We start from the raw sequence: 15,925 nt of genomic DNA on the forward strand, positions 1-15,925 counted from the left end.
GTGGAGATTGTTACCTACCCTCACCACCTGGGGGCGGCCCGTCAGGAAGTCCAGTACCCAGTTGCGGGTCGAGACCCAGGGCGGGGTCGAGACCCAGGGTCTCGAGCTTGATGACGAGTTTTGAGGGTACTATGGTGTTAAATGCTGAGCTGTAGTCGATGAACACCATTCTCACATAGGTATTCCTCTTGTCCAGATGGGTTAGGGCAGTGTGGTTGCGATTGCGTCGTCTGTGGACCTATTGGGGCGGTAAGAAAATTGGAGTGGATCTAGGGTGTCAGGTAGGGTGGAGGTGATATGGTCCTTGACTAGTCTCTCAAAGCACTTCATGATTACGGAAGTGAGTGCTACAGGGCAGTAGTCGTTTAGCTCAGTTACCATAGCATTCTTGAGAACAGGAACAATGTTGGCCCTCTTGAAGCATGTGGGAACAGCAGACTGGGATAAGGATTGATTGAATATGTCCGTAAACACACCAGTCAGCTGGTCTGCACATGCTCTGAGGACGCGGCTGGGGATGCCATCTGGGCCTGCAGCTTTGTGAGGGTTAACACGTTTAAATGTTTTACTCACGTCGGCTGCAGTGAAGGAGAGTACGCAGGTTTTGGTAGCGGTCTGTGTCAGTGGCACTGTATTGTCCTCAAAGCGAGCAAAGAAGTTGTTTAGTCTGTCTGGGAGCAAGACATCCTGGTCCGCGACGGGGCTGGTTTTCTTTTTGTAATCTGTAATTGACTGTAGACCCTGCCTCATACCTCTCTCTGAGCCGTTGAATTGCGACTCTACTTTGTCTCTATACTGACGCTTAGCTTGTTTGATTGCCTTGTGGAGGGAATAGCACTGTTTGTATTCGGTCATGTTTCAGGTCACCTTGCCCTGGTTAAAAGCAGTGGTTCACGCTTTCAGCTTCGCGCGAATGCTGCCATAAATCCACGGCTTCTGGTTTGGGAATGTTTTAATAGCTGCTGTGGGTACGACATGGCCGACGCACTTGCTAATAAACTCGCTCACCGAATCAGCTTATTCATCAATGTTGTTGTTTGACGCAATGCGGAACATATCCCAATCCACGTGATCGAAGCAATCTTGAAGCTGATTGGTCGGACAGCGTTGAACAGACCTGAGTGTGGGAGATTCCTGTTTTAGTCTCTGTCTATAGGCAGGGAGCAACAAAATGGAGTCGTGGTCAGCTTTTCCGAAAGGAGGGCGGGGGAGGGCCTTATATGCGTCGGGGAAGTTAGAATAACAATGATCCAGGGTTTTACCAGCCCTGGTAGCACAATCAATATGCTGATAAAATTTAGGGAGTCTTGTTTTCAGATTAGCCTTGTTAAAATCCCCAGCTACAATGAATGCAGCCTCAGGATATGTGGTTTCCAGTTTACATAGAGTCAAATAAAGTTAGTTCAGGGCCATCGATGTGTCTGCTTGGGGGGGAATATATGCGGCTGTGATTATAATTGAAGAGAATTTTCTTGGTAGATAATGCAGTCGACATTTGATTGTGAGGAATTCTAAGTCAGGTGAACAGAAGGACTTGAGTTCCTGTATGTTGTTATGATCACACCACGTCTCGTTAATCATAAGGCATACCTCTTCTTACCAGAAAGATGCTTGTTTCTGTCGGCGCGATGCGTGAAGAAACCTGCTGGCTGTACCCTCCGATAGCGTGTCTCGAGTGAGCTATGTTTCCGTGAAGCAAAGAACGTTACAGTCTCTTATGTCTCTCTGGAATGCTACCCGTGCTCGGATTTCATCAACCTTGTTGTCAAGAGACTGGACATTGGCGAGTAGTATGCTCGGGAGCGGTGCGCGATGTGCCCGTCTCCGGAGCCTGACCAGAAGACCGCTTCGTCTGCCCCTTTTACGGCGTCGTTGTTTTGGTTCGCCGTCTGGGATCCGATCCATTGTCCTGGGTGGTGGGAAAAACACAGGATCCGCTTCGGGAAAGTCGTATTCCTGGTCGTAATGATGGTGAGTTGACGATGCTCTTATATCCAGTAGTTCCTCCCGACTGTATGTAATAAAACCTAAGATTACCTGGGGTACCAATGTATAGTGCTGTCCGGTTAGAACATGATGTTGAGGTCCATCACTGTACTCTTGATAGTCACCACCACACACACACAGACACAGCTGTTTCCATTTGAGGATGTTTATATGATTTTAGTAACCCGAAGGACTTGGAATGTTATTGTTGTGGTTCTATAAGACAAAGATATGTAAACAGTATTAGGTCATGTTTATAACTATGCAATATACACACATGTACATGAATAAATGGCAAATGGCATTACCCTTACATGTCTATAAAGGGCTATAAACACAGCATCAATATACATTTAAACATTCACCTCTTGGAGAGAGAGAGAAACAAATTACTTGGATTTACAGAGTCCAGATTTATGGCACTCTCTCTCTTCAGCCTTGTATGAGAATCTGCCAAGCTGACACCTGATCTGGCCTGGCACCACAGGGTTGTAAATTACTCTGTGCATGAGGAAGCTCCAAGAACGGTCTGGGATGACTCGAGAAGCTTGCCCATGGCAGCTCAATAAAACACCTTAATAAAGGCCACTATGGAAAATGCTGTGTTAGCATGTGCATGCAAAAGAATATGCTTACCAATACAACAATTAGACCACTTCTGCAAAAGTACTTGTGCAACCAATGCAATAATAACACTTATGGCAGTACAGAATAATACTACATGCAATAAACAATACGCAAAGCAGCATTGGCAACTCTAACATTAAATAATACTAACAGCCACACAGTAGATCATATGTCTGAAACTTATCAAAGTAACATAAAGTAATTAGTGGTAATGACCTATTATTATACAGCATGTAAAAACCACAATTAGAACACCCCTGCAACTTACATTTCGATGCACCCACAACATTCCTGTTACTGTCGACAATAAAAAATCCTCAGAAACATGCGTCTTCTCCCTTCGGACAACGATAACACTCTGACCTGGGCGGCTGCAGTGTCCAGATGCGCATTTCCAAGTTCTCTGATTGGTTGGGAATGGAAGGGCTATAATGGGTGAGGGATATCTTAGGTAGCCCGAGCAGCCAAACTAACGGGACTTAAGAGAAACTGATTGGACCTTGAGGGGAAGTTAGGTAGAGAAGAGAGGAGCAGGACAATTTTTTTTTTACAGTGTGTGTGTGTGTTAAGTTAAGCTCTGTGTACTAGCCACAGACACTCCCTCCTAAGTTACCCTTTATGCAGTAACCTGGGAGAGCTTTATGTAAGGCACCCTACTAATTGTGTGTATGTGTGTGTATCTCTGTGTGTTAACCTGTGTGTGTGTATGTGTGTGTGTGTATGTGTGTGTATGTATGAATCTCCTCAGATCCTTCTCTATGAAGTTGGTTTCCTAGTGTGTGCTGCTATAGGGATCGTGTACATTATCCTTATGCCCCTGGTGGGGTTCTGCCTGGCCTGCTGTCGCTGCTGTGGACACTGTGGAGGACACATGTACCAGGAACAGACTAAAGCTGTCCACTGTCACAGGAGAGGATTATACTGGGCTACACTACTCACAACACTAGTCATACTGTAAGTGTGTGCCACCCTGAAAAAAACAGCATAGACCAGCATAAGTGGTGGTTTTGCTGGTGATCAGCCTTCGCTGTGTTTTCGAAGTGCCTTCGTTGTGCTTTCATGGCTCATTCACTGTGTTTTCATGTTGACCAGCCTTCGCAGTGTTTTGCTGGTGACCAAAATATCACCTAGGGCCCCCAAAATGCTAGGGCCGGCTCTGACTGCATGTGTGGGTATACAGTGGGGCAAAAAAGTATTTAGTCAGCCACCAATTGTGCAAGTTCTCCCACTTAAAAAGATGAGAGAGGCCTGTAATTTTCATCATAGGTACACTTCAACTATGACAGACAAAATGAGAAAAGAAAATCCAGAAAATCACATTGTAGGATTTTTAATGAATTTATTTGCAAATTATGGTGGAAAATAAGTATTTGGTCACTTACAAACAAGCAAGATTTCTGGCTCTCACAGACCTGTAACTTCTTCTTTAAGAGGCTCCTCTGTCCTCCACTCATTACCTGTATTAATGGCACCTGTTTGAACTTGTTATCAGTATAAAAGATGCCTGTCCACAACCTCAAACAGTCACACTCCAAACTCCACTATGGCCAAGACCAAAGAGCTGTCAAAGGACACCAGAAACAAAATTGTAGACCTGCACCAGGCTGGAAAGACTGATTCTGCAATAGGTAAGCAGCTTGGTTTGAAGAAATCAACTGTGGGAGCAATTATTAGGAAATGGAAGACATACAAGACCAGTGATAATCTCCCTCGATCTGGGGCTCCACGCAATATCTCACCCCGTGGGGTCAAAATGATCACAAGAACGGTGAGAAAAAATCCCAGAACCACAAGGGGGAACCTAGTGAATGACCTGCAGAGAGCTGGGACCAAAGTAACAAAGCCTACCATCAGTAACACACTACGCCACCAGGGACTCAAATCCTGCAGTGCCAGACGTGTCCCCCTGCTTAAGCCAGTACATGTCCAGGCCCGTCTGAAGTTTGCTAGAGAGCATTTGGATGATCCAGAAGAAGATTGGGAGAATGTCATATGGTCAGATGAAACCAAAATAGAACTTTTTGGTAAAAACTCAACTCGTCGTGTTTGGAGGACAAAGAATGCTGAGTTGCATCCAAAGAACACCATACCTACTGTGAAGCATGGGGTTGGAAACATCATGCTTTGGGGCTGTTTTTCTGCAAAGGTACCAGGACGACTGATCCGTGTAAAGGAAAGAATGAATGGGGCCATGTATTGTGAGATTTTGAGTGAAAACCTCTTTCCATCAGCAAGAGCATTGAAGATGAAACGTGGCTGGGCCTTTCAGCATGACAATGATCCCAAACACACCGCCCGGGCAAAGAAGGAGTGGCTTCGTAAGAAGCATTTCAAGGTCCTGGAGTGGCCTAGCCAGTCTCCAGATCTCAACCCCATAGAAAATCTTTGGAGGGAGTTGAAAGTCCGTGTTGCCCAGCAACAGCCCCAAAACATCACTGCTCTAGAGGAGATCTGCATGGAGGAATGGGCCAAAATACCAGCAACAGTGTGTGAAAACCTTGTGAAGAATTACAGAAAACGTTTGACCTCTGTTATTGCCAACTATAGGGTATATAACAAAGTATTGAGATAAACTTTTGTTATTGACCAAATACTTATTTTCCACCATAATTTGCAAATAAATGTATAAAAAATCCTACAATGTGATTTTCTGGATTTTTTTTCTCATTTTGTATGTCATAGTTGAAGTGTACCTATGATGAAAATTGCAGGCCTCTCTCATCTTTTTAAGTGGGAGAACTTGCACAATTGGTGGCTGAATAAATACGTTTTTGCCCCACTGTACATGTGTGTAAGCAGACCCGCAAGCCACTGCAGTCCCTCATGATGAGTTCAGATTTTCTGTGGCCCCTACCCACATCAAAGTTGCCCATCCCTGAGCTAGACCATGCTGGACCACCATACACCAGCTTGATCACCAGTATACCAGTATTGCCATCATAAACTAATATCACCATCATAGCTACATTATTGAGGAACATTTTACTTACTATGACTGTAATATGTGGTTGTTCCACCTAGCTTTCTTAAGATGAATAGCCCTTACACCTCCAGACTGTGTAAGGGCTATTTGACCAAGAAGGAGAGTGATGGAGTGCTGCATTAGATGACCTGGCCTACACAATCTCCCAACCTCAACCCAATTGAGATGGTTTGGGATGAGTTGGACCGCAGAGTGAAGGAAAAGCAGCCAACAAGTGCACAGCAAATGTGGGAACTCCTTCAAGACTGTTGGAAAAGCATTCCAGGTGAAGCTGGTTGAGAGAATGCAAAGAGTGTGCAAAGCTGTCATCAAGGCAAAGGGTGGCTACTTTGAAGAATCAAAAATAATTTTTGATTTGTTTAACACTTTTTTGGTTAATGGTTAATATTGGTTAATTCCATATGTGTTATTTCATAGTTTTGATGTCTTCACTATTATTCTACAATGTAGAAAATAGTCAAAATAAAGATTATTACTTTTTGACTGGTACTGTATAAGGCAGGGTATTTTTAGGGTATTTTCATATGTATCTGTTTTACCATTTAAAAATGAAAGCACTTTATGTATCTAGACCCCCCCATTTGAAGAAATCCTAAGTATTTTGACAAATTCAATTATTGTGTAACGTAGGGAACAGTTTTGTATTTGGTCCTACATTCTTTGCACACAATGACTAAACCAAGCTTATGACTCTACACAGTTATTGGATTCCTTTGTGGCTTGTTTTGGTTGAGTTTTCGATGTCTTGTGTGCCATTTTAGAGTCACTTTTATTGTAAGTAAGAATAGAAGGTTCATGTGTTCTACATTCTTGTGGATGCTACCCTGATTATGGATAGTCATGGATGGATCGTGAATATTGATCAGTGATAAGGTTACAGAGGAACAAAGCTCATATCCTCCAAAAATCCAAACCTCCCATGTTATTGGTAATGGGGTGAGGTTAGCATGTTTTGTTGTAGCCTCTGTAGCTCTCTCACTCATTAATGTTTTTTCTTAATTATGGCATTATCATGATTCATTTACAAACATCTTATCCACTCAATTAGAAAGAAAATGACTCCAGTCATCATTCACCATTCAGATACTATTGGGCAAAACATAACCCAAAACAAACTACAAATGCATTCAATCAATGAGTTTGTAGAGTCAGAAGTTTGATGTAGTTGTTGCGTGCAAGGAATATGGGACCAAATACGAAACTTTTGACTACTTTAATATCCTATAAGTAAATTTGTCCAAACTTCTTCACATGGGAGAACTAGATACATGAAGTGCTTTCATTTCTAAACGGCAAAACAGTTATGTATGAAAATACTCACAAATAAAAGGTACATTCTGTATTGTTGCTTAATGTTAAACATTTTATCTGAAATCCAAAATGCTGGAGTATAGAGCCAAATAATAATTTTTAGCTTCACTGTCCAAATATATGTAGAGGGGAGTGTATTTGGATATGAAGTGAAACAAACTAACTTTTCTGTGTGTTTGTGTGCGTGCATGTGTTTGTGTGCGTGTGCTTATGTGTGTGTGTGTGTGTGTAGTGCAGGGAACATCTGCATGTTCTTCACTAACCAGTTACTGAAAGTGAGTGTTGAGGACAGCTCTGTAGAACTCAACAATAACCTGGACAACCTTCAAACCTACCTCACCTCTGTCCCTAAGGTAAGTGTGTGTTGTCGTGGAAATTTCCTTAATTACCAAATGATGAGAGAGCAAATCACACACCAGTCAGAGTTATGCTTAATCTTCACCTTTAATAATAATTAAGCTTTTGCAATAGCATTTTGACTTTCAACATTTCAGTATCTCTAATGAAAAGTTGAGAGTGGTCAACATAATGGCAACTGAGATCTTTTATAGCAAAGATCCACCCCCCTAGTCGACATGACAAACCACACGTCTTAGGAACTTACACAAAGAAAGACTTTACTTCAGAGAGGAGTATCCCATAGCCAGACAGCATTGGCTATAAATTATCGTTCAGTTTGGTCTCCTAAACGAAGCTCTGGTACCAAGACATTACCTCACCCAATGGTATATATCAATTGTCATTTTAGACACTCCCATCCCAAATACAATCCATCCTGGACAAGCTCACGGAGAGGAGAGTGAGCCTCTAAGTCAAGATAAGGGCAACCTCAGAGGGAACATAGAATGGTTCCAGACACTGCCATCCTCCTCTCCCCGATGGGAAAAGTATGGGAAAAGTAGGGACTGACTGGCACACAGACATTGTGGAGCCAAGAGATAATTGGTTCCCCCTCAATCATCCCTTCACATGGTTTAAAATATAAGTTTACACATGACGACAAGCCTGACCCCTCCCCTCTCTGTGGCCCAAGTAACTGAACCCTGACAGAGAACAGATAACTGTAAACGGCCACCACAATAGTACAACAATATACATTCTAAATGACAAGTAACTCACAAGCATATTATGAAAATAAAACATCTTATCTATGTTACCCAACTAATTCTGATTCATCCCCAACAGTGTGTGTGAGAGAGAACGTTCCTATTATTTTCAGAAGGGAAAACCAAAATAATAAATGAAGTAGAAGTAAGACCAGTTTATTTTTTTGGTTTATAAAACAATAGATATAGCTAAAAGTAGCAACTGGATATTTTTGAATGGGTACACACATTTATTAAAAACATTCCATATTCTCTTCTGTTAAGTATCCTGTAATAAATTACTTGGATGGCATGTCACTTATCTTCTGTTGACACACAACCACCTATAGATCAGTTACTCACCTAAAGCTTCTATTCAGAGTTAGTACATAAACCACTCCACCTACCATAAATCTCCCCCTAGAGAATAGCTACACACACACACACACACACACACACACACACACACACACACACACACACACACACACACATATACACACACACATATTGCGCGGCAGGTAGCCTAGTGGTTAGGGCATTGGGCCAGTAACCGAAAGGTTGCTAGAACGAATCCCCGAGCTGACAAGGTAAAAATCTGTCATTCTGCCCCTGAACAAGGTAGTTAACCCACTGTTCCTAGGCCGTCATTGTAAATAAGAATTTGTTCTTAACTGACTTGCCTAGTTAAATAAAGGTGATCACTTGCATCTGATACAACAGAGGGAGAGAGGAGTTGGGTGAGAAAGGCAGGGAGGATAGAGAGGAAAAGGGAAAGGGGGATACTTAGTCAGTTCTACAACTGAATACATTCAACTGAAATGTGTCTTCCGCATTTAACCCAACCCCTCTGAATCGGAGAGACTCAGAGAAAGGGGAAGAGAGGATGGAGAGAGGAAAAAGGGGGAGGGAGATAAGGTAATGGTCGGGCAGGGTTGTGTGGTAAATCGGTAGTGGCTTTGATGTTTCTGTGCATAGTTTCAGTGTGTTTTAAATGTGTTTGAGGGAGTCTTGCAAGTTTATGTCATCTCTCCTGTGTCTAAGTGTGTTTGTCTCCTGTGTCTCATCAGCAAATTGACAGTGTGCTGATAGAGGGCAATAAGACAGTGGATGAGGTTACCAGAAGCCTCAATGGTAAGTACTGTACCTGAGCTTTGAGAACAGGGTTCACGAATAGGCAAAAAACCCAGCTCCAAGTGATTTTAAATTTGGAAATCTGTTCTGAAGTATTCCCAAGCATCATAGAGAGACATGATTGTATATAGTCGTGGCCAAAAGTTTTGAGAATTACACAAATATTAATTTTCACAAAGTTTGCTGCTTCAGTGTCTTTAGGTATTTTTGTCAGATGTTACTATGGAATACTGAAGTATAATTACAAGCATTTCATAAGTTTCAAAAGCTTTTATTGACAATTACATGAAGTTGATGCGAAGAGTCAATATTTGCAGTGTTGACCCTTCTTTTTCAAGACCTCTGCAATCCACCCTGGCATGGTGTCAATTAACTTCTGGGCCACATCCTGACTGATGGCAGCCCATTCTTGCACAATCAATGCTTGGAGTTTGTCAGAATTTGTGGGGTTTTGTTTGTCCACCCTCCTCTTGAGGATTGACCACAAGCTCTCAATGGGATTAAGGTATTGGGGAGTTTCCTGGCTATGGACCCAAAATATCAATGTTTTGTTCCCCGAGCCACTTAGTTATCACTTTTGCCTTATGGCAAGGAGCTCCATCATGCTGGAAAAGGCATTGTTCATCACCAAACTGTTCCTGGATGGTTGGGAGAAGTTGCTCTCAGAGGATGTGTTGGTACCATTCTTTTATTCATGGCTGTGTTCTTAGGCAAAATTGTGAGTGAGCCCACTCCCTCGGCTGAGAAGCAACCCCACACATGAATAAATGGTCTCAGGATGCTTTAGAGTTGGCATGACACAGGACTGATTGTAGCGCTCACCTTGTCTTCTCCGGACAAGCTTTTTTCCGGATGCCCCAAACAATCGGAAAGGCGATTCATCAGAGAAAATGACTTTTCCCCAGTCCTCAGCAGTCCAATCCCTGTACCTTTTGCAGAATATCAGTCTGTCCCTGATGTTTTTCCTGAAGAGAAGTGGCTTCTTTGCTGCCCTTCTTGACATCAGGCCATCCTCCAAAAGTCTTCGCCTCACTGTGCGTGCAGATGCACTCTGCCTGCTGCCATTCCTGAGCAAGCTCTGTACTGGTGGTGCCCCAATCCCGCAGCTGAATCAACTTTAGGAGACGGTCCTGGTGCTTGCTGGACTTTCTTGGGCGCCCTGAAGCCTTCTTCACAACAATTGAACCGCTCTCCTTGAAGTTCTTGATGATCCGATAAATGGTTGAATTAGGTGCAATCTTACTGGCAGCAATATCCTTGCCTGGGAAGCCCTTTTTGTGCAAAGCAATGATGATGACATGTGTTTCCTTGCAGGTAACCATAGTTTACAGAGGAAGAACAATGATTCCAATCACCACCCTCCTTTTGAAGCTTCCAGTCTGTTATTCGAACTCAATCAGCATGACAGAGTGATCTCCAGCCTTGTCCTCGTCAACACTCACACCTGTGTTAACGAGAGAATCACTGACATGATGTCAGCTGGTCCTTTTGTGGCAGGGCTGAAATGAAGTGGAAAGGTTTTTTGGGGATTCAGTTCATTTGCATGGCAAAGAGGGACTTTGCAATTAATTGTAATTCATCTGATCACTCTTCATAACATTCTGGAGTATATGCAAATTGCCATCATACAAACTGAGGCAGCAGACTTTGTGAAATGTATACTTGTGTCATTCTCAAAACTTTTGGCCATGACTGTACACATGCAAGCAAGGTTTGATAAATATTATATGTTTGGGCTTCTTGTGGTCAATTTGCAGTCTACAAATGATTTGTAATTATGTTCCGGCCCCCCGATCATCGGCTCAAGAAAAAATTCTCCCACAGCTGAATCTAGTTCCAAGTTCTAGATATTCACATAATGTGTGCAAAAGTTCTGCAAAGTAGAAACGCACTGAAACAATTATGTTGACCATTGTCTTGACCCAGAAGAGACTGCCATCCACCATTTGAGAAACACTGGTCAACAATTACATACATCTCTACCTTTTCTCTCTCGTCTCTCCCCTAGACATAGGTCCTCTGCTGGGCAGAGAGATCCAGAGAAGTCTAGAGGGCCCCCTGAACCCTGCCTTGAAGTCTGTCAGAGATATAGCCAAAGGTACAACTCCATCCTGTGTGTGTGATGTTTGTTTGTGTGTGTGTTATCCTCTGCTGAAATAGTTTCATTTGAATTCTCTACATGAATGGTTTATTAATAAAGAGCTTTCGAAAGTCAAACATCTTCTGACATTTTAATCTCTGTGTATGTTGCATCTGTATCCTAGTGGTGAACCGTACCAGTGTCCTGCTGGTGGGGTTGAACTCTACTCTAACCCAGCTCCAGTCTGATGTGACTGTGGTCCAGGCGAATGTTTCCTCTGTCAGAGACCGCATCAACAGCACACTGAGAGACCCTGACTGTCATGGTTGTTCTGCCTATCAGTCAGAGCTAGAGAAACTAACATTTGATACCACTATCACTGTGAGTGCAATCGTGTTGCGTCGCCTCTCCTCTCTTTTCTCTTTGCTCTCCTCTCCTCCCTTTTTTCTTCCCTCCTTCTCATCTTTCCACCACCGAATGCAAATTCCTCGGTAGCTCTGATATCTCAGTTATCCCCCTGTACACACTGGTGTGTATTTTCATCTTACTGGTTTGTCCTTGATGAGGAACGATTCAGGCCTTTTGGACGATGTGTGCTGGTCTTGCAGCAGAAGTTAATGGGGTGGATATGACACAGGCAAATTAGTTATGTGGAAATGGTTCACGCTGTTGTCTTATGACATCAGATCTCAGGGTGTTCCTCCTCCTCCCACTCTACTGTTGCTGACGCACGCTGAGTCTGTTTGTGGGTTAACCCTCTCCCCTCCTCTTCCCCCTTTCTCAAACAAGCTACCACAAATAGAGGCTTGGGTTTCAGGAAAATTACAGTTCATAATATATATATATATACACACACAGGCCCACACACAGTATGAGGAACACAAGATAAGTTCCTTATCGAGAACAAACCAGTAGGACGGAGAACAAACATGGTGTATGTTACTCTGATATAATTGTGGAAAACAAAGCAGTATTTCATTCACCCCCTATCACTGTTCTACTGTTCACCCCCTATCACTGTTCTACTTTTATAACAAGCATAAGGAAGGCAATACGTGCCAAAGTAAAAACGGGAATTTGTCATCTGAGTGGATGGTTCTGGTTTTGCTGCACCCTGCTGCCAAAGAATAAGAATGACACACTGCAGAGAAGTCATGAGCTGTTTGTAACCTCAAGTTTATGTGTGTGTTTGTGTATGTTCCATAGATCCCCAGTCTGAATGAGCTGCAGTGGGTTGTTGATGACGTCACCAAGGCTAATCTCAACTCAAAAGTGAAAGAGGTAATTCTGTCTGGATTAAATAGGCACACTAAATACCCCCCCATATATATATATATATATATGCTTGTGTGTGTAATATATATGAGAGAGAGAGAGAGCAGTCAAAATGGATTAGTGAAGTGTAACTGACATTCCACAGCATGTTCCTGTTTGTGTGGGAGGAATTGAGATCCACTCTTGTTCCAACATTTTTCATCCATTGACTTCTATGCGTCATTTCTGCAGTAGTTACAGAGGACGTTTCTGACCATGTGTGTTTCAGGGAGAATACTTATTTGCCAGTATTCCCCAGAGAGTGACCAACGACACCAGGGACATGGTACAGAGTGAGTATTTACCTTCACGGTCACTACTAACTGTTATAGGATTAGGACTAGTTCAGTTAAACTACTTGCTGTTATCGGTCATTATTATTCACAGTGACACTAACAAGAGTCTGATGTCTACTAGCCTTATAGCCACATCTTATGCTTTAACCTAAATACCTTTAAAACTGACCTTGGATCAGTGTCTAGAGATATTATTCATCCTTCTCCTTCAGATGTGAAGCAGCAGCTTGAAGTCATCAAGAGACGGATCTCTTCGGTGAAGGGATACATCCCTGTCTCTGCCCTCAGCAACATCTCACACACACTGGGAGAGGCTCAGAGATACATCGACATGTACTCACCACAGGCAGAGTGGGTAGAGATGATCAGGTAATGAGTACACACACATAGGCACGCGCACACACTGACAGGGCTGAACAGATAAGGTAATTATCCCTCTGTTTTTGTCTCTCTATAGGTGGGGTGTGGGTATTATCCTGAGCTGTGTCGTTCTCCTGGTCGTAGTGTGTAACCTTCTGGGTCTGTTTTTGGGTCTGGTGGGACTGAGCCCTCAAGACGACCCGACAGAACGATCCAGCACCGCCGACTGCGCAGGAACCTTCCTAATGGCGTAAGTACTGTCACTATGTCTGTTTGCGTGTGTGGGTGGGTATGAGGATGGGCATAAGGGACATTTGGTAAAATAATTATCTCAACGTATTTGTCTGTGTGTGTAGGGGTGCAGGGCTAAGTTTCCTGTTCTCCTGGCTCTTCATGCTGGTGGTGTTTATACTGTTTATACTGGGAGGGAATGTCTACACACTGGTCTGCCAGCCCTGGCGCAGTGGACAGCTACTACAGGTAAGAACACACACTCTCATACATGCACGATTAATGAATTGACTCACTGATTGATTGATTGTGTCTTCCCTCTCCACAGTTTGTTGACACTCCGGGCCTGATACCTAGATTCCATTTAAGAGAGATACTGGGCCTGAAGAGCAACCTGTCTTTCATTGAAGTATACAAGTATGTAGCAACTTTATAAAGGGTTATGTAAATTAAAGATATTCTTTCTGGTTTTCTAAAGTATTATTATAAGTCACTCTGGATAAGAGTGCTTGCTAAATGTAACTTTGTTTTTCTTCTGCTCTTATGCAATGTAAGGATTAATGGTACACAGGTCAGCTGTTTGTTCACTGGCACCCACCCGCAATAATTTTAATTTTTCACCTTTATTTAACTAGGCAAGTCAGTTAAGAACAAATTCTTATTTACAATGATGGCCTACACTGGCCAAACCTAGACGACGCTGGGTCAATTGTGCGCCGCCCTATGGGACTCCCAATCACGTCCGGTTGTGATATACAGCCTGGATTCGAACCAGGGTGCCTGTAGTGACGCCTCAAGCACTGAGGTGCAGTGTTTTAGACCGCTGCGCCACTCGGGCTAATAACCCACTCGCAACCGCCTGACAATATGCGATGAAGTGAAAATCTGAGGCCCGCACCCTAATCCGATAACATAGAAAATGCGCTGTAGGCTACAGTCAGAGACGGCAGACATTTTTTTTTAACAGGGTTCAGGATTTTTTGGGCCTGATTTAAATATGTTTCTGCTTATAATTTCCGACATTTTGGTAGGCTATTTGTTAGTCAACTTGTCCATCAGTGGAGGCTGCTGAGGGGAGGACGGCTCATAATAATGGAATCATTGGAATGGTATCAAACCCATTCACTCCATTCCGGCCATTATTATTAGCTGTCCTCCCCTAAGCAGCCTCCACTGTTGTGTAAAATTAGATAAATGCAGCTTTACTTCTGTCATTATATGTTGCCCTCGAAGACTAAATAAACACTTGCTCACCAGAATAATGTAAGAAATCGATAGAATGAATGCTTCAATATAGTTGACATCGGTAAAGTGTTTTCTATCATCTCTGATTCTTTCGCGGAGCAAAGATGTTTAGGGACCGGGTAGAAAATGCAATAACTCAACAACAAAAAACTAGAAAGTTTTTCTGTGCAAAATTTCCAAAAGACATAAGTTTGACCGGCTGTGAAAATGACCCAATCTGTTTCTGATAAGATTTCATTTTGGGCTTGGATGCATATTTTATGTGGTTGATAAAGATTGCACCTACAAATGGTAGGTATCTAACTGCGCATTCGCATTCTCTCAGGATGCTGAAATAAATAAATCATATTTCCCCACTCCTGTACACGAGTCAAAATTCTGCCTACATTTGGTGTACAATTTTACTGCAAGAAAGGCTTAATTCTGCAAGAGTTCATATTAAGGCTATATGAGAGGTTATAAACCTACAGTTGGTGTCCAGAATTCAGTTTCCATTTAACCCATCTGAACAGTAGGCTACAGTTCCTTTGATGTGCCATCGGCCTATTTGAAGTCCCCGTCTTGTGACTGTCGAATTTGTATCGCGCCTCACAATCATCACACATCTATCTATCTGCTATCATTCTCTTTTTCCACTTCCCAAACATTAGTTATCTGGCACTCCCTTCTCTTTATTTTCAACTCCTTTTTTGCCTCCATGATCGACTTGAACATGAACTTTTTCTGCCCGTTTCCAAAAGCATTTGGCATGTTGGCGGTTGGCGTGTTGGCTAGGTCCTAAAGCTTAGGCATTATGCACTAATGCCAGATGGCCTAAAATATTGAAAGAAAAACGTCAATGTAGCCTATTGCACAAGGTGAATGATACATTTATGGATATTTAAGGTATTATTTTCTCTTCATTTAACCCACCCGCCCTTCATCCACACAATATTTCATGACCCCAAACCCGCCACACCACGGATATAACCGCTGGGGCTGCGGGTTATTAGTCAACCTCCACATCACTAGTAAGGATGTATTGTTGTGCGTGTGTTTGTAGTGAATGTGAACAGAACAGGCCTCTATGGACAACCCTCCACCTGTATGAGCTCATAGACCTCAATGATCTACTCAACGTGTCCAAAGTAAGACTGTCACGCTACGGTTTCTACTCTTTGTGGTTTTTACTTTTTCTATCACCATACACTGTCTACTGATGATTACTGGGAATCACTTTATATGGGTGATTAATTCCCAAATCATGTCTTATGTTTCCACTTCCAAAGTGGTG

The 15,925-nt window shown here is 42.8% G+C and overlaps 1 protein-coding gene across 1 annotated transcript in view; it reads left to right on the top strand.

The window, feature by feature from the left end:
* Nucleotides 1-15,925, top strand: part of LOC139381629 (prominin-1-A-like) — a 28,230-nt gene that overhangs the window by 7,364 nt on the left and 4,941 nt on the right. Inside the window, exons 3-14 of the mRNA XM_071125294.1 lie at nucleotides 3,362-3,567; nucleotides 7,140-7,260; nucleotides 9,063-9,126; nucleotides 11,135-11,224; nucleotides 11,391-11,587; nucleotides 12,413-12,487; nucleotides 12,750-12,813; nucleotides 13,029-13,185; nucleotides 13,274-13,426; nucleotides 13,533-13,656; nucleotides 13,736-13,824; nucleotides 15,695-15,779. Coding sequence (XP_070981395.1) covers nucleotides 3,362-3,567; nucleotides 7,140-7,260; nucleotides 9,063-9,126; nucleotides 11,135-11,224; nucleotides 11,391-11,587; nucleotides 12,413-12,487; nucleotides 12,750-12,813; nucleotides 13,029-13,185; nucleotides 13,274-13,426; nucleotides 13,533-13,656; nucleotides 13,736-13,824; nucleotides 15,695-15,779 — 1,425 coding nt within the window. The remainder of the gene's footprint in view (nucleotides 1-3,361; nucleotides 3,568-7,139; nucleotides 7,261-9,062; nucleotides 9,127-11,134; nucleotides 11,225-11,390; nucleotides 11,588-12,412; nucleotides 12,488-12,749; nucleotides 12,814-13,028; nucleotides 13,186-13,273; nucleotides 13,427-13,532; nucleotides 13,657-13,735; nucleotides 13,825-15,694; nucleotides 15,780-15,925) is intronic.

The sequence above is a fragment of the Oncorhynchus clarkii genome, chromosome 23, assembly GCF_045791955.1.
Source record: "Oncorhynchus clarkii lewisi isolate Uvic-CL-2024 chromosome 23, UVic_Ocla_1.0, whole genome shotgun sequence".
Lineage (NCBI taxonomy): Eukaryota > Metazoa > Chordata > Actinopteri > Salmoniformes > Salmonidae > Oncorhynchus > Oncorhynchus clarkii.